Source organism: Schistocerca cancellata, chromosome 1 (assembly GCF_023864275.1).
Source record: "Schistocerca cancellata isolate TAMUIC-IGC-003103 chromosome 1, iqSchCanc2.1, whole genome shotgun sequence".
Taxonomy (NCBI): Eukaryota; Metazoa; Arthropoda; class Insecta; order Orthoptera; family Acrididae; genus Schistocerca; species Schistocerca cancellata.
In genome coordinates, this window is record NC_064626.1 from 1,032,031,088 (window position 1) to 1,032,055,383 (window position 24,296).

The window sequence follows — 24,296 nt, forward strand, 5'->3', positions numbered from 1 at the left end:
TCAAAATGAAAATTTCTGTTCTGGCACTGACAATGTTGAGTGTTTATGGAAAAAGTTCAAGGCAATCATAAAATACGTTTTAGACAGGTATGTGCCGAGTAAAACTGTGAGGGACGGGAAAAACCCACTGTGGTTCAACAACAAAGTTAGGAAACTACTGCGAAAGCAAAGAGAGCTTCACTCCAAGTGTAAACGCAGTCAAAATCTCTCAGACAAACAGAAGCTAAACGATGTCAAAGTTAGCGTAAGGAGGGCTATGCGTGAAGTGTTCTGGTCTTACGTTAAATCAGTAAGTGGCTCAAAACAGCATATCCAGACACTCCGGCATGATGATGGCCTTGAAACAGAGGATGACACACGTAAAGCTGAAATACTAAACACCTTTTTCCAAAGCTGTTTCACAGAGGAAGACCGCACTGCAGTTCCTTCTCTAAATCCTCGCACAAATGAAAAAATAGCTGACATCGAAATAAGTGTCCAAGGAATAGAAAAGCAACTGGAATCACTCAACAGAGGAAAGTCCACTGGACCTGACGGGATACCAATTCGATTCTACACAGAGTACGTGAAAGAACTTGACCCCCTTCTAACAGCCGTGTACCACAAGTCTCTAGAGGAACGGAAGGTTCCAAATGATTGGAAAAGAGCACAGGTAGTCCCAGTCTTCAAGAAGGGTTGTCGAGCAGATGCGCAAAACTATAGACCTATATCTCTGACGTCGATCTGTTGTAGAATTTTAGAACATGTTTTTTGCTCACGTATCATGTCGTTTTTGGAAACCCAGAATCTACTCTGTAGGAATCAACATGGATTCCGGAAACAGCGATCGTGTGAGACCCAACTCGCTTTATTTATTCATGAGACCCAGAAAATATTAGATCCAGGCTCCCAGGTAGATGCTATTTTCCTTGACTTCCGGAAGGCGTTCGATACAGTTCCGCACTGTCGCCTGATAAACAAAGTAAGAGCCTAAGGAACATCACACCAGCTGTGTGGCTGGATTGAAGAGTTTTTAGCAAACAGAACACAGCATGTTATTATCAATGGAGAGACGTCTACAGACATTAAAGTAACCTCTGGCGTGCCACAGGCGAGTGTTATGGGACCATTGCTTTTCACAATATATATAAATGACCTAGTAGATAGTGTCGGAAGTTCCATGCAGCTTTTCGCGGATGATGCTGTAGTATACAGAGAAGTTGCAGCATTAGAAAATTTTAGCGAAATGCACGAAAATCTGCAGAGGATAGGCACTTGATGCAGGGAGTGGCAACTGACCCTTAACATAGACAAATGTAATGTATTACGAATATGTAGAAAGAAGGATCCTTTACTGTATGATTATATGATAGTGGAACAAACACTGGTAACAGTTACTTCTGCAAAATGTCTGGGAGTATGTGTGCGGAACGATTTGAAGTGTAATGATCATATAAAATTAATTGTTGGTAAGGCGGGTACGAGGTTGAGATTCATTGGGAGAGTCCTTAGAAAATGTAGTCCATCAACAAAGGAGGTGGCTTACAAAACACTCATTCGACCTATTCTTGAGTATTGCTCATCAGTGTGGGATCCGTACCAGATCGGGTTGACGGAGGAGATAGAGAAGATCCAAAGAAGAGCGGCGCGTTTCGTCACAGGGTTATTTGGTAACCGTGATAGCGTTATGGAGATGTTTAGCAAACTCAAGTGGCAGACTCTGCAAGAGAGGCACTCTGCATCGCGGTGTAACTTGCTCGCCAGGTTTCGAGAGGGTGCGTTTCTGGATGAGGTATCGAATATATTGCTTCCCCCTACTTATACCTCCCGAGGAGATCACGAATGTAAAATTAGAGAGATTCGAGCGCGCACGGAGGCTTTCAGACAGTCGTTCTTCCCGCGAACCATAAGCGACTGGAACAGAAAAGGGAGGTAACGACAGTGGCACGTAAAGTGCCCTCCGCCATACACCGTTGGGTGGCTTGCGGAGTATAAATGTAGATGTAGATGTAGAATGCTACAAGACTCTGAGGTAGAGAAGGTGGGGTCTGTTGGAGAGGGGAGGGACAGGGGCATTACACCATGCCAGTGAATTTGCAGTGTGCAAGGGATCTGTGTACTATATGCTATAAACCTATGAACTGGGGACAATTTCAATGGTGTCTGAATGTCCGTTGAGGAATGATAGCACTTTCTTTCTCATGAGCTGAAACCAGAGGAGGCAGTGTTATTGGACATTGGGGTCTGGAGTGAAGTCAACATTCTCACTCATCCCAAAGCTGTTCAACTGCTTTAAGGTTGGGACTCTGGGCAGGCCAGTCCATTTCAGGAATGTTGTTGTCTACAAATCTTTGTCTCACACATGCTGCTTTGTGACAGAGTGCATTGTCATGCTAATAGAAATAGTGATCATCTCTGAACTGTTCGTTTACTGTGTCCAGAACACAATGTTGTAAAATGTGTTAATATTCCACATTTAGCATTTTCTTAAGTGCAATGAGGGGACCGCACTCCAACCATGAAAAACTACCTCCATATTGTAAGAGAACCTTCTCCGCACTTCACTGTTGGCATTACACATGATGGCATGTAACATTCTCCAGGTATTTGACAAACCCAAGCCCTAACATCAGATTGCCACAAGGTATAGTGCATTCATCACTCCTAGTCACTGTTTCCAGTCATCAACTCTCCTGTGGCATTTCTCCTTACATAACCTCAAGTGTGGTGTAGCACTGACTATAGCAATAAGCAGCTTACGAGGAGCTGTTCAACCATTGTACCACATTATTTTTAATTCCCTACACACAGTCATTGCACTAGCTCCACTGCTGGTAACACTCTGGAATTCATTATTGATTCTTTCCGTTGATTTCATGTGATTGTTTTACAACTACCCTCCACAATTCTCGACATTTTCTGCCTGTCAATATACCTAGGTTTAGCTGTGGTTTTTCCTTCATGTTTCCACTTCACAATCACATCACTGACATGAAGATGTAAAACATCACCTTTAGAAAGGTTGAAATGTCCCTAACGGTTTTATTACAGCAGTGTGCACATAAGAAAGCAAATGGTTGGGTGATGCACAATGCCAGGGAGACTTGTGCCACATAAAACTCCAGCCAATAACATCTTTCAGCCACATATGCCTGTAGTGTAAGCTTCACAGAATGTGGTGCAGCTGGCACTGATTTTCGAGAAATATACTTTTTTTCACTGTTGTTGGTATAAACGCTACAGTTCTTGAGTTCTCTGTAAAAAAATTAACAGTTCTGTAGAATTTTCCGAAAAAATATTATGATCAAAATTCTGAATAGCTGTGAAGCTGGCAACCAATTTTTAAGAAATATACATTTTTTTCAGAGTTCCTGGTAGATATGCAATAGTTATAGAATTCTCTGTACTAAATCTGAATAATTCTGCAGAATTTCATGAAGAAAACACTAGACATTGGAAAATTTTAAAGTTGTAAAAAAATTATTTGCCAATTTGCAAAAATAACATTTAATCACAATTATGAATAGCTTCCCGAGAGTTATAAAGAAAACCTTGATGACATTTTTCTGTGCACATAATAGTTCATGAGATAACTGCAATAATGAGGGTCATATTTTCACCACAGAAAATATATGAAATCGCACTAGAGTTCTGATGACAGTTGCAATCATAGTTCTGGATAACAGCCCAAGAATCTTATCACAAAACCTAATGTAATTTCTTGTGAAGGTAATCATTTAAAACTGCAATGATGTGGGACTTCCCTAACATATAGCTTTTCATTTGGAGGCTGAGCTTCACTGCCCTAGTTGTGATGGGTGCATGTAGGTACAGGTCAGCACACATCCTGTCATCTGTCACTATGTATCCAACTCCTAACAACCCCAGAAATCTAATGGCAGTTGCGATTTTTCATCTATTTCATGCATTGTATTACTTACTTTACACACTTTTCATCTATTTTGTATTACCAAATTCTGAGGCTTCCTTGTAGCCTGTTTACCATTAACAAGTTTTCCATGATGTAACCCACTGCCAGCCCCCAACCTGGAGGACCAGGGTATTTGATTTTGGGGTAAACTTTCCCTAGACGAATTACTTTCTGTTCAGCTGTTGAGGTTCATCTCCCTTTTTCTTACAAATGTGAAAGTATGAAGAACAGGGAGTGAAAAGATAGGTTGTTTTGAGACACACTTCGTCTGGTTCATTGACAAAGACCTGTCTGGCTTGGGTGGCCTTGCCAGTAGCTATGCTACCGCCAGCATAGCTCTTAGTGTCATCTGAACATGCAAACCTCTCCGCCCACACAGACAGTGCTTCTTTAAGGCGGTGTCTCCTGGAGTGGAGACATTGTATTACAAAAAATTAAATTTGATTTTCTTTGCTACAGTTATGTATCTGATTAGAAGGTAGCTTTCTCTATAATTTGCTTTCACGATTTCCTGTTACTTCATTGTTCGATACATACTGGGTTATTCCAGTATTTAGCAAGACATATGCTATTTTTTTCACAGAGGAGTTCATGCATCATCGAAGTCGAGCACTTTTTGTACCTTAATACTTCCGCTGTCACGGTTGTAAAATAGGAATAGGGGTAGGTTCTTGTTCACTTAGAAGAGGTAAAACATCAACTGACTCATACAATGAATTCAATTAACTTGTGTCAACTCAAAAGACACGTGCTTATTGGACCACCAATCATCAGTATTCAGAAATCACCTCTTCAATGAGAATGTGAGCGCTGTTGTAGACCCTGCTTATGGTGGTACAGCTGCTGGAGAGGGTCATTTGAGAGAGAGAGAGAGAGAGAGAGAGAGAGAGAGAGAGAGAGAGAGAAAACTTGGTGTTGGTGTTGTCATCTCTGCTCACTAGAAGGAGTCCCAGCCAATGCTTAGCAGCCTAAAATAAAGGTCATTTGTAGACTTAATTAACACTTTCAATGTTTTCATTTTATCAGTGGTGTTTTGCCTTCAATAAATGTCATGGATGAAAAGCTTTGTATTCATCTGCATGTCATGTCAAACAGACATAGGTCTATATAACAATGTGCAAATTTTCTTAGCTCTAGGAAATGTGCACTGCATAGTGAATACCAGAAATTAATTATAGCAGAATTATTTTGATATGAAAAAAGCATACTGATTTCATTTTTAACAAAAAAAATTGCTTTTAAATTACTCAGCTCTAATTCTATGTCATTAGGAATCTGTATTATATTTTGATCACTAACTAAAAATGGGTTTCAAACTTATGAAAATGACTTTCAAATGACCTTTGCAATATTTATGTTATTCAGTATATTTGCACAAACTGTTCTTATCCACAGCATATTGACGCTTGTTCTTTCAGGTTTGGAAATTTTTCCACACAGTGACTCTTGATGTATAATGCAGTAATATTTTAGTACAGTATGATTTAAAAACTTTTTGATTAAAGTTTCAGTGCCATTGATTCTACCTATCACTGGCGGCTCTCCATCAGTACACACATTGATGACTTTACCATAACATACTTCTAAATTTTTTCAGGCATAATTCCACATTTTCCAATATTTCTGATAGTATTATTTTAGCATGCAATGCCTCCAGACTTTCAAGATTTTGGAAGACATTAAAATTAACACCAATTCCTGTTACAAAAATTATATACTGGGCAACACTGCATATATCATTTGATCCACCTGAAGTTAGTGAGAAGACAGTACAATGAACAAGGTTTTCAAGTTGCTGAGGTACGTCCTGAGAGAGTTCCTCATTTCATCTCTTAACTGGCCTTGATATAGCAGTTTTTTCACTTTCATTTCAATATCCTTATTACTATGATGGCGTGTAAGCATTTGGAGGCCAATTATAAAAATATCTTCCCCATCACTAATGCTACAGAAGTTTCATATGATGCTTATGTCATTGCTAACTCTTATCAACTTACTTTAGCAAATATAAATATCTTTTTCTGGCTTTTTCCTTTTCGTAAGTCACAAATTCTTTCTGTACATCAGATCCAAGTACAAGCTTCATTGCTTCTTTGTTGGTCTGGCATTGCGTTTTCTAGTGTCCATCAAGGCCATGTTGTCTATCATGTGCAAGAGTACTTCAAAAGACAATGCAGTAGTCTGTTCCTGATGGAATACAATAAACAGAAATAAGGACCTCCAAACTATGGAGCGAAGTCCTCAAAAAATTCTGCCATAATTAATTTCTGGCATTCATTACACAGTGCACATTTCCTACAGCTAAGAACATTTGCACAAAGTGACATAGGCCTAAGTCTTTCTAAGATGACATACAGACAAGTACGAGGCTTTTCATCCATGACCTTTATTGATGGCAAAACAATGTCACAGATAAAAGAATCAAATTAATGGAACTTAAGGTTCCTGGGCTATAAAAGATGATGTTTAAATACATTAGTTAAATCATTTAAAATGTTAATTTAGTCTAACAAACAACTTTTATTTTAGGCTGCTAAGCATTATTTGCGACTACTCCTAGCGAGCAGAGACAACACCAAGCTATCTCCCCCCCCTCTCCCCCCCCTCACCCTCCTCACAAGAAAAACATACAAACACACTTTGATCCAGAAATCTCGTCCACAATTATCTTCAGTAAATGACACTCTACAGTAACTGTAGCACCACAAGTGAACCCATGACTGCTCAGTTTCTCACTGAAGAAATTTCCAAACACTGATGATTGGCACTCCAATAAGTGTGTGTTTTTTGAGCTGACATAAATTAATTGATTTAATTGCATAAGTCAGTTGTTCTTTTAGCTCCTCTAAGCGAACACAACCCTACCCCTATCCCTATTGCTATTTTCAAACCCTGAAATGAAAGTATTAAGGTACACAAGGTGCTTGACTGTACGACACATCTGAACTCCACAGCGGGGGAGGGGGGGGGGGGGGCAAAAAAAAAAAAAAAGCATATGTCTTATTAAATACTGGAAAATTCCAGAAAGAATCATCACTGAAATAACAAGAGTTCATGGCACATTATAGAGACAGTTGCCTTCAAATCTAGTACTTAAGTGTAGTAAATAATATAAAATTAAATTAAAGTTGTTGTAATATAACTACCATTAGATTGCTAGGGTTATCAGCAGTTGGACACATAATGACAATCGACATGATGTGTGTTGACCTGCACCTACATGCACCAGTCACAACTAGGGCAGTAAAGCTCAGCTTCCGAGCGAAAAGCTACACGTCAGGGAAGTGAGTCCCATATTATTGCAGTTTTTAACGATTACCTGGACAAGAAATTATAGCAGGTTTTTTTGATAAAACTATTGGACAGTTATTAAGAACTATGATCAGAACTACCATCAAAATTCTAGTGTGATTTTGTATTTTTCTGTAGTGAAAATAGGACCCTCATTATTGCAATTATCTCATAAACTACTACCTACACAAAAAAAAAGCATTAAGGTTTTCTGTAGAACTCTCGGGGACCTATCGAGAATTGTGATCACAATTTTATTTTCGCAAATTGGCAAATAATTTTTTACAACATTAAAATTTAGTATTTTCGTCATGAAATTCTGCAGAATTATTCAGATTTAGTACAGAGAACTCCAGAACTACAGCATGTCTACCAAGAACTCTGAAAAAAATTTGGGTACCAACTTCACATGACTGCTTCAGAATGCATGTAGAACACTTAGCATTGACTTTGATGTCAGTTTACATATGGTGACATTACTTAGCTACTATACTGTTCATTATGGGTGGCATAAAACAAACACTATAAGTAATATGTTCAAAAGTGCTACTTTTCCAAGCACTTAAATTCTACTAGGGGGAATCAAAAGCAGCTTCAGTGGATCAGTACAGCACTTATCTTGGTGATACCCATTATTAAGGTACACAATGGCTGGAGCATGGTGTGTGCAACAGAGACAGAGGGCACACTGGTACCAGTGCAAAGTATTCTCCATCTATCTCTGTGCAGAATGCAATATAGAGCCGCCTTCTTCAGTGCACACCACTATTCCTGGGTGACATCCAATGCCTAGTCCATGTTTGAAGTCACTTAGCTGTCCTGACTGACCCACTCTGCAGTTCTGCTTCTCTACCGACAACATAATACCGCCTCTACTGACAACACAATACTCCCCAAAACATTTTATAATGGTAGGCCCACCTCTTGTCACATCAAGAGGTCAATTCTACATTACACAGAGATGTCTGATAAGATAATGTAATATCATTTAGGGTGAATTGTGTTCGGCATAGGCACACAAGCAGTGAAGCTGCATTACACAATGTTCACAAGTACTGGTAACATCTAAAATGAGGATAGTGTTTTATTTTTCTTATGTATTAAAAGAACAAGAACCGAAGCTGATATAAACTGGGGCGGGGTGTAAGGTACAATGGCCATGATGCATAAGAGAGCAAGGAGAAAAGCTTCTCGTCTTGCACAGAGCTGGTGTAGATACAAGTGAAATTTTACTTTTATAATTTTGGTAGATACTACACAATAACTTCAGTCACCTGCCAGCTTGGTCTAACCAGCATTTTTCTTTGTATGGACTTTTAAACTACCGGTAAATTGTTTATTTCTTCCTTCTTTTTTGGATTATGGTTTAGGGCACAAAACTGCTATGGCCATAAGCGCCCATTCCGTGGCGTAGTGAAGGGTAAAAACTGGAATTTAAATCAGCAGCAATGGGAGCTAAACTCAAGAAGGAGGAAACTAAAAATGGAAGGAAATCTTAGAAAGTTGCTATTGAGGGGGGATTGTTCTACCTGAAAAGAGCTTCAAATTACCAATGTCATCTCACTAATACTGATAAACACAAGGACACGATCAGCTGAGTTCATGTCATCTGGTACAAGGTAAGATATATCAGGCAACAGTTGTAAACGGGCACGTAGTGGATTAAAACAGGGGTACTGAAGTAAAAGGTGTCTCACCATTCATGATTGAGAGCAGTGGGGACAAAGCAGGGGAAGATTGCCACTTAAAAGATGTCAATGGCTAAAAGAGGTTTTATGTCCCACAATTTATTATCAAGAGGTGCAGACCAATGTTTGTGCCGTAAAAGAGCAACACAATGACATAAAATGTTCAGCAGATCGGCAAAGGAAACCATGTGAACAGCGGGCCGAGGAAGAGAGGCTGCAGCCTTTGACGCTATGTCGGCTGCCTTGTTTCCGCAGATACCAACATGCTCTGGGTTCCAGAGGAATGCCACAGAGATGCCCCCCAAGTGAAGCATGTGGAGGCAGACTCAGTTCTGGTAGAACTAACAAGAAAAATCACCCTGTTGGCATTTTCTGTGATCTTGATAAGGCCTCTAATTGTGTAGGTCACAAAATTGTACTAAGGAAACTGAAATCATATGGTGTTTAATGCATTGCCTGTGCATAGATTGAATCACAAATAACAATGGAAAACAGAGTCACATTAGTAATTTATACAACAGGAATAATACATCTGATTCACAGCAATTAGTTTAACCTCCAGTCTTACTAAGACTCCTCATTCCATGCTGTCATAATATTCTACTATAATGGAATAATGGAACAAGGATAAAAAGGTTTTATTCTTTCACATCTTGCAGAAGCCCTTTGGGGACATGCCAGTTCATATTCTTCATAATAGCATAATGTCAGTTCGCTAGTTGCATTTGTGAAACACTTTCCAATGACAATCAGCATGACATTTTGTGGTTTTATTATTAGGAGGTGAATTTGATCTTCATTTTTGTCTTACAGCTACATATTTAACGTACCTCCACAACATCACGTAACCAGTGTTAATCACTGTACCTTCTGAATACTACTGTTTTAAATAAGTCGAAACCTAGGTCAATGGGTTTTCAATAAACCTTGTACTATTGCAATTAATTTGGCTGTTTTTCCCCATTTTCCTCACGAAGAGTACATTACAGTTCTGGTCAACATTTTAAACTAAATTTTCAGTATGTTTCCCAGCTTTCTTTGCAACATTACTTGCAGTCTGCAAATGTCTTTGCATATTTTATGCAGGAAGTGTCATTCATAGAGAAAAAAATTAATTCATTGTGTTTGTACCTTTTCTCTCTAGAATTCGCTTTTCATCCCTGCAATGCACCCAACTCAAGGCAGTGCATATCATCAAAAGGAACTTGTTACAATATATTTTTTATACTTACAGCTGTTATTTTGACACAAAAAACATACCTTTTTGGATTTGTATACAAATTTAGTTAGTGAGACATCACCATGTATGTAAAGGTGGGTGATGAAATGTGGTTTTTGCCGATGAGTATATGTGACATAATGTTGCCCATTTACATGAACCTAAAAAAATTCAGATGGAAATTAATGTCAGCCCTTGCACACATTAATGATTAAAAACATCTTGTTCTCTATTAAACTATGCTAGGTTTATAGATTTCATTCATCTAATATGTGTCAATGAAATTAATAGTTTTATATACTGCAAAATTCGGATAAAAACTATTTAGCAAAGCTGGTTATTTCTTATAATAGTTTGTTAATTGTGCCTACCTTGTACTCATCTTCACAACAAATTATTGTAATGGTAAATTCTGCTCCTTGTCTAAAGGGATTTGCTCCTTCTCTTTCCTCTTCTCCCCATGAACCAGCCAAGTATGAATTTCTCACAACTACATCTGGTGAGAAACGAGGATTGAAATGGAATGCAATGTCCTTGGCCTCTAGATCTGCTTTGTGACGCACAGCTAATGACAAATACTGCAAATTAACAGCAAACCTGTGGAATAAAATATATTAATAGGTTTTTATAAAAAAGAATTAGTTGGAAACAAAAATAGGGGTTTTCAATTTTAGGTCTCAGGGAGTAACTCCAAGGGACAAGCAAATTTCAAGAATGTATCAGAAACTGTAAAAGAGGCTGGGATAGAGTAGGATTACATCCAGAAATGGGGACTTTCAGTGTTAGGCCTTTGGGAGTAACTCCGAGGGTCAAGCAGGTTTCCAGAACTTATCTTATGTCAACATCCTATTATCAAACATCCAACCACCAATTATCTTCATCCTGGCTTTGTTTTTCATTTACATCAAAAGGATTGGCATATTACGTCTTACGCACATACCCCCAACCTGCTAAAAAGAAAACCCCTTGCACTGATATTTTGGTTATTACATGAAATTAAAACAAATAGTTCATTAAGTATCTTATGATAAAATCTAACCTCAATATTTGAAAAAATCCTCATCTATAATCAAGACACAAAATTTTAGTAAGTAGCAGTAGCCCCTCCCCCTTCCCACTCTGATCTCCTTTAAAGACTGCTCAGCACACTGATTCTAAAAATAGCTCCAAATTAATACAATAATAGAAAATCCACATTGTAAACAAAAAAATTAAGAGATGAACACATGTATATCCTGCTTCTACAGTTCAGCTATACTGAAGGAGAAAAATAGTTTAGGGTTTTATTTAGCACTTAGAAAAACAAAGCACAAAAGACAAAGTAAATAGGCACTATATGCTGTCTTTTAAATATTGTTTGGTGTGTATGTCTGTACTTCATCAAGGGAGTAAGTGTTGATGTTTCAAATGACACTTTTCCTATTTTTTAGTTCTCACCTATGTGGAGAATATACTGTAAGACTTTAGTCAATAACATCCACAATGAATTTTGCTTGGTCATGAATTAACTCTATTACAATTGCCAGTTCCTGATGATGTTAACTTACTCTGACTTTTTGTTAAAAAGGACTGTCCTCCATACGTACACTTTCACCATACTATACGGTTGTGGCGACGTCATTTATCCACTAGGCCAAAAACAGAGGGTGAAAGCTGCAGCTGATAGATATTTATCTTTGCCGTAGTGGGCTTGGTTACGAGTTGTTTATTCTTGTTAGTTTTTGGTCTGTGCTTGGAAAATAAAATGTTTTCTCATCTCATGAAAAAACTGTTATTTCATAAAATATAAAGGCTCCCATAGTGGTGACCCCGAAAAATCGTAGCAGAAGCATAAAGAAAATATATATACCGACGAGAATAATGAATTCAGAGACAAAAGCATGGGGCAGTGGAATCAAGATTGAAGACTACAGTCTGTTCGAGCAAGGATCGCGGTCCACGCCTTTTGATTCGCCACAAAACGGAACGACAGATGTTAACGCAAAAGATGGGAGTACCTGCACACGACACGGAAATGTTAAGCTTTCCGCGTTCTGGCCGACGCGCCCCCAGCTTTGGTTTACGCAGGCTGAATGCATATTTTGGCAGCGTGGAGTGTCTAACAACATTGATGAATATATTATAGTGGTTTCACATCTAAATTTAGAAGTGATAGAGTAAGTAGAAGAAACCTTGTCGCAACAAAATTACTTTGTGCTAAAGGAAACTCTCATACAGCATTATACGTTGTCACCAGATTTGCGACTACAAAAAATTTTCGCATACGAAGATTTGGGCGACAAGACTCCGTCACAAGTACTCAAAGCCTTACGTACATTAGCCGGTCCGGAACTCCTACCTGAAGAGTCTTTACATCTAATATGGCTTCGTAAACTTCGTTGCCAACATCCATGCCGTCATTGCAGCAGAAATGGACTTACCATTGCAAGTCTTAGCAAATAAGGCAGACACCATCGCAAACACCTTAACCGAAGTTTCTGCGTATTCCGAATTCAACTACAGCCAGGATAGTGGCCCAAGAACGTGTAGTGTGATGGAATCTGACGTCAGTGAGCCAAGAACATGCACTAATACTTCCCAACAGCAGTGCTCATCGACCGAACCCACCATACAGCAACTGGCAGCACAAGTGGCAAAACTCAACGTGCAAGTAACTTCACTCCACCAGCAGCTACGAAGTCGCAGTTGGAAAAGATGAAGAAATGCTATCCAACAGGATTTGACAGATCAATGGTGCTGGTACCACAGACGCTTCGGTAAAGCTGCCCGTCAATGTATTCAACCCTACAGATACCCAAAGTTAAGAGGCGGGCGTTAAAGGGTGCTAACGTTCATCAACAACAACATAGGTGCCCGAGTCAGAGCGTGATTCAAAGAGGTGAAAACGCCACGGTATCTGCAGTCAACCAATCACACCGATTGTTCGTGTTGGACCTCTCTTCAGGTGAGAAGTTTCTGATTGACACAGGTTCAGAAGTTAGTGTTTATCCAAGAAAGAGAGGTGATATACTCACGACAACAACGCAACATGTGCTGATTGCAGCAAAAAATTCCAGAATATCTACCTATGGTGAGAAACAGTTGGCATTACATCTGAATTCCAACTTTCATCCAAAATGGACTTTTGTGGTTGCTGATGTGCCGAGTCCTATAATTGGAGCGGACTTTTTACAGAACTACCAACTTATGCCCGACCTGGTTAAACGTTGTTTGGTGACAGTTCCCACAGAAGGGATATTGCCTACTGCGTCTTCCATGTCGGTTCAAGTGCAGTGCAATGTGCCCATCTCTTTCCGCACGAAGATTTCCGGCTTCTCTACCGCGTCATCCGCGTCGGGATATTGTGATACAATTTCGTACCCGCAACTAAGCGGGGCGCACACGTGTGATTCATGCAAGAAGACACCCGACAGTCGTAACGATTCGTATACTGTAGGCAATATCAGAGCACTGTCGGAGGAATCACTTTTTCGTGAAGTGCTTCAAGACTTTCCAGCACTTACCGAACCCGTCAACGCAACCAGGAAATGCAGACACAATACTCAACACCACATCAGCACGACACAAGGTCAACCCGTTGCCTTCCGCCCGCGGTGTCTGCCTCCAGAGAAGCTGCTCGCGGCGCGAGCTGAGTTCGGCAGACTTCTAAAAACAGGTATTGTAAGTAGGTCCGATAGTTCATGGGCATCTCCAATTCACATGGTCCGTAGAAAAGACAATTCATGGAGAGTATGTGGAGACTACAGGGCGCTCAATGCCCGCACAATTCCCGACCGCTACCCAGTACCCAATGTGACTGATTTTAATAGTACGATTAGCAATGCCAAAATATTTAGTGTGATTGATTGCGCCAAAGCATTTTCCCATATTCCCATGGCTCCATCTGACATTAAAAAACAGCAGTTATCACACCATTCGGTTTGTTTGAGTACAATTTTATGCCATTTGGCCTCAGAAACGCTGCCCAAACATGGCAAAGATTCATGCATGAGGTGCTTCGAGAATTACCATTCGTATTTTGTTATATGGACGACATTTTAGTACTCTCTGGTTCAGTATATCAGCATGTCGAACATCTGCGGCAGCTTTTCCACCATCTGACAGAGTATGGCATAATTATTAACGAAACAAAGTGCGCGTTTCGAAAACGCGAGGTTAAGTTCCTGGGATATTTGGTTTCAGCAGCAGGCCTGTCACCTTTACCTGAGCAGGTTGAAGCAGTACAACAGATGCCCCTTCCCACAACTTACAAAGGACTTCGCAGATTTTTAGGCATGCTCAACTATTACAGACGTCACTTACCTAAATTAGCTGCCGCCCAAGAGCCACTCACAACGTTACTTGCAGGTAAAAATACAACAGGAAATCGTAAAATTCCATGGAGTCCAGATGCTGAAGCAGCTTTCCGTGACTTAAAGAAATGTCTTTCTCGGGCAACACTACTGGGACATCCAAGATTGAGCGCTCCTTTAGCGCTCATGGTTGATGCAAGTCAAACAGCAGTGGGTGCAGCGCTACAGCAAGAAGTTGATGGCAGATGGCAGCCGCTCGCATTTTTCTATAAAAACCTGACTCGACAGCAGCAAAAATGGAGTGCTATTGACCGTGAGTTGCTTGCTACTTACTTAGCCATAAAGCATTTTCGCACGTCTGTCAAAGGGAGGCACTTTGCAATTTTTACCGATCACAAGCCGTTAGTAGCTATATTTCAAAGAGACACAGAGCTCAATTCACCACGTCAGTGCAGGCAAGTCGAGTACATTGCACAGTTCACAACTGACGTGCGTCACATTTCAGGAAAAGACAACCTGGTCGCAGATTGCCTGTCTAGGAATTGTGCCAGTTTAAATTCAATTCGTTGGACCGAGTTAGCGTCTAAACAACGAGAAGATCCTTTCTTGTGCCGCCTAATAGAGGAACAGAGAACTGCGCTGCAGCTCAGACGTCTGTCTGTCCCAAATGTTCCAGACAGAATTTGGTGTGATGTTGCAAAAGGAAAGGAGCGACCTTACATACCAGAACAATATCGGTGCGAGATTTATAGTGCAGTACATAACCTATCACATCCAGGAGTACGAGCTACAGCCAAGTTAGTTTCCTCCAAAGTAGTGTGGCCTGGAATACAAAAAGATTGTCGTGCATGGGCGCGTGCATGCCTAACATGCCAGTGTAATAAAATCAGCAGACATGTCTTTGCACCTATTGCTGACTTCCCGACGCCATCTGCAAGATTTTCACATATACATGTGGACATTGTGGGCCTGCTATCATGCTCTTCAGAACAACGCTATTTGCTCACAATCATTGATCGTTTTACCAGGTGGCCAGAAGTAGTTGTAATACAAGACATTTCTGCGGAGTCGGCTGCAAAAGCACTGTTGCATTCATGGTTCTCCAGGTTTGGTGTTCCGCAAAACATAACAACAGATCGCGGAAGGCAGTTTGAAAGCCAACTTTTCAATGAACTTTTACTACTGTGCGGGTGCAACCACCTACCCACCACAAGCTATCATCCACCTAGTAATGGAATGGTGGAACGACTACACTGCATGCTCAAAGCTGCATTAATGTGTAGTTCCACGTCATGGCCTGAAGCACTACCGCTGGTCCTACTCGGATTGAGAACGGCCATGAAGGAGGACTTACAATGCTCTTCCGCAGAATTGGTTTATGGTGAGCAATTGGGGGTTCCTGGAGAATTTATCGTTCCAGCATCTACACAGCCGTTCGTCCCTGAGCTATGCCTGCAATTCGCGAGAAAACTCAGCGTTAGAATGAGAAACATCAAACCCACTAACCCTGTCAGACATGGAGACCGGAGAGTGTTTGTACATAACGACCTACAAGCAACGTCCCACGTGTGGCCTAGGGATGATACGGTGCACCCGCCGCTTGTTTCGCCTTACTCTGGACCATACAGGGTAATCACGAGAGGAAGCCATAGCTTCAACATCGATAAGGATGGTAAAGAAGAGACAGTCTCAATTGAGTGGCTTAAACCTGCTTACACCGAAGAGGGTACACTCCTTCCTCGGTCTGCAAAATCACCCTCAAACGTGGAGGCCAAAGAAACAGCAGATAGTCTCGCCGAGCCCTCGGTTTCAGAAGAGGACAACGAAGCAGCAAGTGCAGAACAGAAGTAGCCATTGCCTGCACCAGATGTTTTCACGAGAGCTGGTAGAAAAATCAAGTGCAAGTTTCCCCACATACATGGTGCACCCGGTTCCAAAAGGAGGGGGGCTGATGTGGCGACATCATTTATCCACTGCGCCAAGAACAGCGAGTGAAAGCTGCAGCTGACAGATACTTATCTTTGCCGTAGTCGGCTTGGTTACGAGTTGTTTATTCTTGTTAGTTCTTGATCTGTGCTTGGAAAATAAAATGTTTTCTCATCTCATGAAAAAGCTGTTGCTTCATAAAATATAAAGGCTCCCATATGGTTATAAAACACATAATCTTGATGCCAACATGTAAACATAAGCCACCACTCGTGACAGTGAGTCACAGTACAGGAATAATATGCCTTGGATGCTGCTATAAGGCATACTTGCCACAAATGGTCAGTTGAAACAAATTATGAAAATCATGTAAAAGGAGCTTAACAGATTGTGAAAGTGCATCCACCTTTGACCCTTTTTCTAGTATAAGTTCACTATACCCTACTCAGACTTACACACTTATATTTTCCTGACACTAAAATTGTTTATGAGTGATTGCTCTGGTAGACAGATGAATGCCAACTGGAACATAACAATACTTGCTCAATTAAACAAAGATTTTGAGACTTTACTCCTGTTTCAGCAAAACCAGTACTGATGGACTGCAAGAAACAAGGCATCGGTTCAGTCTATCTTAATGAAATGAAAAATGTACACATCAATGCTACAGCTCCCAACATCTTACCTCAACTATCCACAGCAGTCCTATAGATAGCTTTCAGACCTACAAACCAGGAAGCAAAATAGGAACATGTGTTCATGGAACATTCTGAACCACCTTTTGCTTTCCTGACTATGTATTGTTTGCCTCTAGTGCAACAATAAATGGATGAATTTAACACAGTTAAGTTTGAAGGCAGCCCTAAAAATCAACTGTAATAAGATTAAAATAATGTAGATGAACATATTGTTGTTGTTGTTGTTGTTGTTGTTGCGGTCTTCAGTCCTGAGATGGTTTGATGCAGCTCTCCATGCTACTCTATCCTGTGCAAGCTTCTTCATCTCCCAGTAACTACTGCAACCTACATCCTTCTGAATCTGCTTAGTATATTCATCTCTTGGTCTCCCTCTACAATTTTTACCCCCCACGCCACCCTCCAATACTAAATTTATGATCCCTTGATGCCTCAGAACATGTCCTACCAACCGGTGCCTTCTTCTCGTCAAGTTGTGCCACAAACTTCTCTTCTCCCCAATCCTATTCAATACCTCCTCATTAGTTACGTGATCTACCCACCTTATCTTCATCATTCTTCTGTAGCACCACATTTCGGAAGCTTCTATTCTCTTCTTGTCCAAACTATTTATCGTCCATGTTTCACTTCCATACATGGCTACACTCCATACGAATGCTTTCAGAAATGACTTCCTGACACTTAAATCTATACTCGATGTTAACAAATTTCTCTTCTTCAGAAACGCTTTCCTTGCCATTGCCAGTCTACATTTTATATCTTCTCTACTTCGACCATCATCAGTTATTTTGCTCCCGAAATAGCAATACTCATTTACTACTTTAAGCGTCTCCTTTCCTAATCTAATTCCCTCAGCATCACCCGACTTAATTCGACTACATTCCATTATCCTCGTTTTGCTTTTGTTGATGTTCATCTTACATCCCCCTTTCAAGACACTGTCCATTCCGTTCAACTGCTCTTCCAAGTCCTTTGCTGTCTCTGACAGAATTACAATGTCATCGGCGAACCTCAAAGTTTTTATTTCTTCTCCATGGATTTTAATACCTACTCCAAATTTTTCTTTTGTTTCCTTTACTGCTTGCTCAATATACAGATTGAATAACATTGGGGAGAGGCTACAACCCTGTCTCACTCCCTTCCCAACCACTGCTTCCCTTTCATACCCCTCGACTCTTATAACTGCCATCTGGTTCTGTACAAATTGTAAATAGCCTTTCGCTCCCTATATTTTACCCTTGCCACCTTTAGAATTTGAAAGAGAGTATTCCAGTCAACATTGTCAAAAGCTTTCTCTAAGTCTACAAATGCTTTCCTTAATCTTTCTTCTAAGATAAGTCGTAAGGTCAGTATTGCCTCACATGTTCCAATATTTCTACAGAATCCAAACTGATCTACCCCGAGGTCGGCTTCTACCAGTTTTTCCATTCGTCTGTATAGAATTCGCGTTAGTATTTTGCAGCTGTGACTTATTAAACTGATAGTTCGGTAATTTTCACATCTGTCAACACCTGCTTTCTTTGGGATTGGAATTATTATATTGTTCTTCAAGTCTGCGGGTATTTCGCCTGTATCATACATCTTGCTCACCAGATGGTAGAGTTTTGTCAGGACTGGCTCTCTCAAGGCCGTCAGTAGTTTTAAAGGGATGTTGTCTACTCCCGGGGCCTTGTTTCGACTCAGGTCTTCCAGTGCTCTGTCAAACTCTTCACGCAGTATTGTATCTCCCATTTCATCTTCTTATACATTCTCTTCCATTTCCATAATATTGTCCTCAAGTACATCGCCCTTGTATAGACCCTATATATACTCCTTCCACCTTTCTGCTTTCCCTTCTTTTGTTAGAACTGGGTTTCCATCTGAGCTCTTGATATTCATACAAGTGGTTCTCTTTTCCCCAAAGGTCTCTTTAATTTTCCTGTAGGCAGTTTCTATCTTACCCCTAGTGAGATAAGCCTCTACATCCTTACATTTGTCCTCTAGCCATCCCTGCTTAGCCATTTTGCACTTCCTGTCAATCTCATTTTTGAGACACTTGTGTTCCTTTTTGCCTGCTTCATTTACTGCATTTTTATATTTTCTCCTTTTATCAATTAAATTCAATATTTCTTCTGTTACCCAAGAATTTCTACTAGCCCTCGTCTTTTTACCTACTTGATCCTCTGCTGCCTTCACTACTTCATCCCTCAGAGCTACCGATTCGTCTTCTACTGTATTTCTTTCCCCCATTCCTGTCAATTGTTCCCATATGCTCTCCCTGAAACTCTGTACAACCTCTGGTTTAGTCAGTTTATCCAGGGAAATCACGGAAAACCTAAATCAGGATGGCTGGCACAATTATGACTGTAATGAAAATGTAAAGGAGGTGGACAAAATGTATAGCCTAGCAAGTCAATGGTAGAGGGTCCAAGGAAGTTTTCCACTAGATTCAAGATATAGAAATAAGATTGAGATGACTATCTAATACACACATGAGAAATGTGGATGTATTTAGCTGAAGATGATAATTCAGGTACAAATCTGTAGGAGGTCTTTACTGAGCAGTGGAAATAAATGGATGATAGTGATGATGATGACGGAAGTATTTAAAAATGGAAATTCATGCTCATTATTTCCTACTACCTATCTCCTCAGCATCAGCTGTAACTGAAATGCAGTTACTGGGAGGCCACAAAATGAGAACAAAATCCAAAAACTGTTCATGGGGCCCTTTTCTGTCAATGACGTTCTTGTTGAATACTGTGGTAAAAACAGTAAAACCTGAAACATTTCCTTGAGGGGCAAAACTCTCCTGATAACACCAGTCTCAGAAAATACCAGAAATACAAAATATGAAAATCATGCAGATAAGAAGGGAGTAGCCAAGGAAGCGCCATCAATATAGCTGCCTGATTATGATTTATTACTAGATAATGTCAATATAATTTAAGTAAAAAGTTTAAGAATGAACTCCTTGCCCATATACACCATGAGGGCTACACTGTAATAAGAACATGGCTTGACCCAATCTCCAGAATGAGAATAATTACCACCTTTCCAAACTAAAGTTACAGCCAGATGAAAGCATTTCTTAGGTGCTGCAAAATGTGAGAAGGCACTAGCTTGGTACACAAAATGGGTCAGACATGCCAAACTTAAACAGGTGTAAAATCCCCAAGATTGGTGATCTTTTACAGAAGCTCAAAATTTAGCACGGACTTCAATGTGAGATGCTCATAATAGTTTCCACAACAAAACTTCGTCTCCAAACAAGGCAAAAAATCCAAAGAGATTCTGGTCGAATGTGAAGTATGCCTTCTCTGTGGGATAGCAGTGGAAATAATATTGAAGACTGTGCTGCCAAAGCAGAGTTACTAAACACAGCCTTCCGAAATGCCTTCACAGAAGAAGACGAAGTAAATATTCCAGAATTCCAATCGAGAACAGCTGCCAACATGAGCAACATCGAACTAAATATCCTCAGAGTAGTGAAGCAACGTAAATCACTTAATGAAAGCAAGTCTTCTGGTCCAGACATTATACCAATTAGGTTTCTTTCAGAGTATACTGATGCAATAGCTCCATACTTAAAAATCATATATCCCAGGGAAGCGGCCTGGGACCTCTGCTGTTCCTGATCTATATAAATGACCTGGGTGACAATCTGAGCAGTTCTCATAGGTTGTTCGCAGATGATGCTGTAATTTACCGTCTAGTAAGGTCATCCGAAGACCAGTATCAGTTGCAAAGCGATTTAGAAAAGATTGCTGTATGGTGTGGCAGGTGGCAGTTGACGCTAAATAACGAAAAGTGTGAGGTGATCCACATGAGTTCCAAAAGAAATCCGTTGGAATTCGATTACTCGATAAATAGTACAATTCTCAAGGCTGTCAATTCAACTAAGTGCCTGGGTGTTAAAATTATGAACAACTTCAGTTGGAAAGACCACATAGATAATACTGTGGGGAAGGTGAGCCAAAGGTTGCATTTCATTGGCAGGACACTTAGAAGATGCAACAAGTCCAGTAAAGAGACAGCTTACACTACACTCATTCGTCCTCTGTTAGAATATTGCTGCGCGGTGTGGGATCCTTACCAGGTGGGATTGACGGAGAACATCGAAATGGTGCAAAAAAGGGCAGCTTGTTTTGTATTATCACGTAATAGGGGAGAGTGTGTGGCAGATATGATACGCGAATTGGGATGGAAGTCATTACAGCAAAGACGTTTTTCGTCGCGGCGAGATCAATTTACGAAATTTCAGTCACCAACTTTCTCTTCCGAATGCGAAAATATTTTGTTGAGCCCAACCTACATAGGTAGGAATGATCATCAAAATAAAATAAGAGAAATCAGAGCTCGAACAGAAAGGTTTAGGTGTTCGTTTTTCCCGCGCTCTGTTCGGGAGTGGAATGGTAAAGAGATAGTATGATTGTGGTTCGATGAACCCTCTGCCAAGCACTTAAATGTGAATTGCAGAGTAGTCATGTACATGTAGAACTGTTTACGCAACGGAAGATCTGTACCCAAAGACTGGAAAGTTGCACAGGTCACACCAATATTCAAGAAAGGTAGTAGGAGTAATTCTCTAAATTACAGGCCCATATCATTAACGTCGATATGCAGCAGGATTTTGGAACATATATTGTGTTTAAACATTATGAATTACCTCAAAGAACACAGTCTATTGACACACAGTCGACATGGGTTTAGAAAACATCGTTCCTGTGAAACACATCTCGCTCTTTATTCACATGAAGTGTTGAGTGCTATTGACAAGGGATTTCAAATTGATTCCAAACTTCTGGATTTCCGGAAGGCTTTTGAAACTGTAACAGACAAGTGGCTTGTAGTGAAATTGTGTGCTTGAGGAATAACATCTCAGTTACATGACTGGATGCGTGATTTCCTGTCAGAGAGGTCACAGTTCGTATTACTTGAAGGAAAGACATTGAGTAAAACAGAAGTGATTTCTGGCGTTCTCCAAGGTAGTGTTATAGGCCCTTTGCTGTTCTTTATCTATATAAAAGATCTGGGAGGCAATCTGAGAAGCCGTCTTAGGTTGTTTGCAGATGACGCTGTTATTTATCAACTAATAAAGTCATCAGTAGATCAAGACAAAGTGCAAAATGATTCAGAAAGATATCTGTATGGAACGAAAATTTTCAATTGACCCAAAATAATGAAAAGTGTGAGGTCATTCACATGAGTTCCAAAAGGAATCCATTAAACTTTGGTTACATGATTATTCAGTCATATCTAAAGGCTGTAAATTCAACTAAATACCTAGGAATTACAATTATGAACAACTTAAATTGGAAGGAACATACAGAAAACGTTGTGGGGAAGGCCAACCAAAAAACAGCATTTTATTGGTAGGACACTTAAAAAATGTAACAGATCTACTAAGGAGACTGCCTACACTACAATTGTCCATCCTCTTTTAGAATACTGCTACACTGTGTAGGATCCTTACCAGATACCCTTATTTTCAATATCTGCAAGTTGCAGAGCACTACATGTACAAGACATTCTCTCTGAAGTATTGGGAAATTTTATTACAAATGGCCTCTGCTACATTCCCTTGTTTTTTAGTAAGTGAAGTGCTTGAGCTGGCAGAAGATGAGAATTGGAATCTTTCTTGGTCTCAGCATACAGATCTTTTTGGCCATTTATTTATTAAACTTTTTGCTCTCTGGTGATACATGACAATTCCTGATCCATGATGCAAGGCTACCAAAGTAATTTATACAAAATTCTCTGTGAGAAGACTGAAGCTCTTTACATGAACTTCTGCTCGGCATTACAACAGGTAAGTTTAGCTGTGTATACTACAGTTGTATGGCAGTACAGACAGCACTGAAAATGACATGGTGTAAGGCAAATTCGTTCAAACCCGCAGGAAATTAACTGTGCTTTTATAACTTTCTAACTTGATATTAAACCTGAGTTTTTTCTTGCTCAACACTTACAATTTTGTTTTTCTTCCCTCAACCTGTCATTCATCTGTTTCTCAATTCTGCTAACAATTCTCAACATTTTACACAGTTAACTCTTTGAAAATCATAACATACTTACTCAACTTTAGCGTTTTGTATACTTCAACTTTAAATAAAATACATGCTTAGTTCTTTTGACTTCAGCAGACTATGCTTGATACAATGAATTTGTCTAAGTCAGGAAAGTACCATTCCACAACTCCTTAAATGATTTTTAAGTGCTGTTCAATCCTTGAACGCATAACTTCTTCCATTTTTTCCTGCAGAAACATATTCTATTTTACAGAACCATTCTTTACTCTCAATTTATAGTACTGCTCAAGATGCATAAAAACTATGTCTCTTTCGGCTGAAGGCATATTGTAATGTCTGATTGGTCACTCAAGCTGAAATGACTGGAATTTTTCAAATTTGAAAGTCTGAATTTCACTGTCTTCTGGTGAGACACTAGGGAACTATGCAGTCCATATAGCTGGAGACCCACACACCTAGGAAACTCCAAGACAGCTGAGATTCAGTAAGTATCTGGGCTATTCACTAACAACTGTTTTATGTCAACATGTGTCTCACAATGAGGCTGATATTTTCTTAAACAGAGGTTTCTACCATTCTCATGATTCATGCAACTGAACCAATTCCTTGTTCTCTAAAATACACAATATTTCACAATCATACACAGCAGTAGTCACTGAAACTTCGCTAGAGTTTACAAGGACAGAGGAATGGAAGTGTTGATCTGCATTGTGAATGCTGAATGTCTTATACATTTGACATCTTATATGTGTAAATAATGAAGGAGATAACTACTCACAGTGAATTCCAATATTATTTCTGTGAACATAGTACACAATGGTTCAAATGCACTAACCTGTCTGCTTTGTCATGCACACATCCTGTCACAATGAGTTCTGAACCTGGGCAAAAACCATTGTGTAGCTGTGCTTCATATGGCAAACCTCGTCCAGTAATATCGATTTCTTGCACATAGAAATCATCCTTTTGCTGGGCTGCCTAAAATTATACAATATAAAATCACTTTCCAAATATAAGCATGGTTTTTTTACTTTATAAATCAAATTCTGTGTTTAGGTAATAGGTGAAATTTATATTTCTAATCTCTGTATGTGACTGTTAATTAGTATCGTGCTATCAAGCAATAATAGATCCATGGAATGTGTATCACAATAAAAAATAAATAAATACAGGGTGATTATAATTAAAGTTAAACTTTCAAAACACTATAGAAATAACGCCACTGGTCAGAATGACGTCAAATTGCAACAGAATATTATCAGAG

The 24,296-nt window shown here is 39.7% G+C and overlaps 1 protein-coding gene across 1 annotated transcript in view; it reads right to left on the reverse strand.

Annotated features, from left to right (window-relative positions):
* Nucleotides 1–24,296, reverse strand: part of LOC126089526 (tectonin beta-propeller repeat-containing protein) — a 235,915-nt gene that overhangs the window by 31,407 nt on the left and 180,212 nt on the right. Inside the window, exons 14-16 of the mRNA XM_049906916.1 lie at nucleotides 23,868–24,010; nucleotides 10,480–10,705; nucleotides 10,150–10,269 (exon numbers count right to left, since the gene is read on the reverse strand). Of these exons, the coding sequence (XP_049762873.1) occupies nucleotides 10,150–10,269; nucleotides 10,480–10,705; nucleotides 23,868–24,010 (489 nt within the window). The remainder of the gene's footprint in view (nucleotides 1–10,149; nucleotides 10,270–10,479; nucleotides 10,706–23,867; nucleotides 24,011–24,296) is intronic.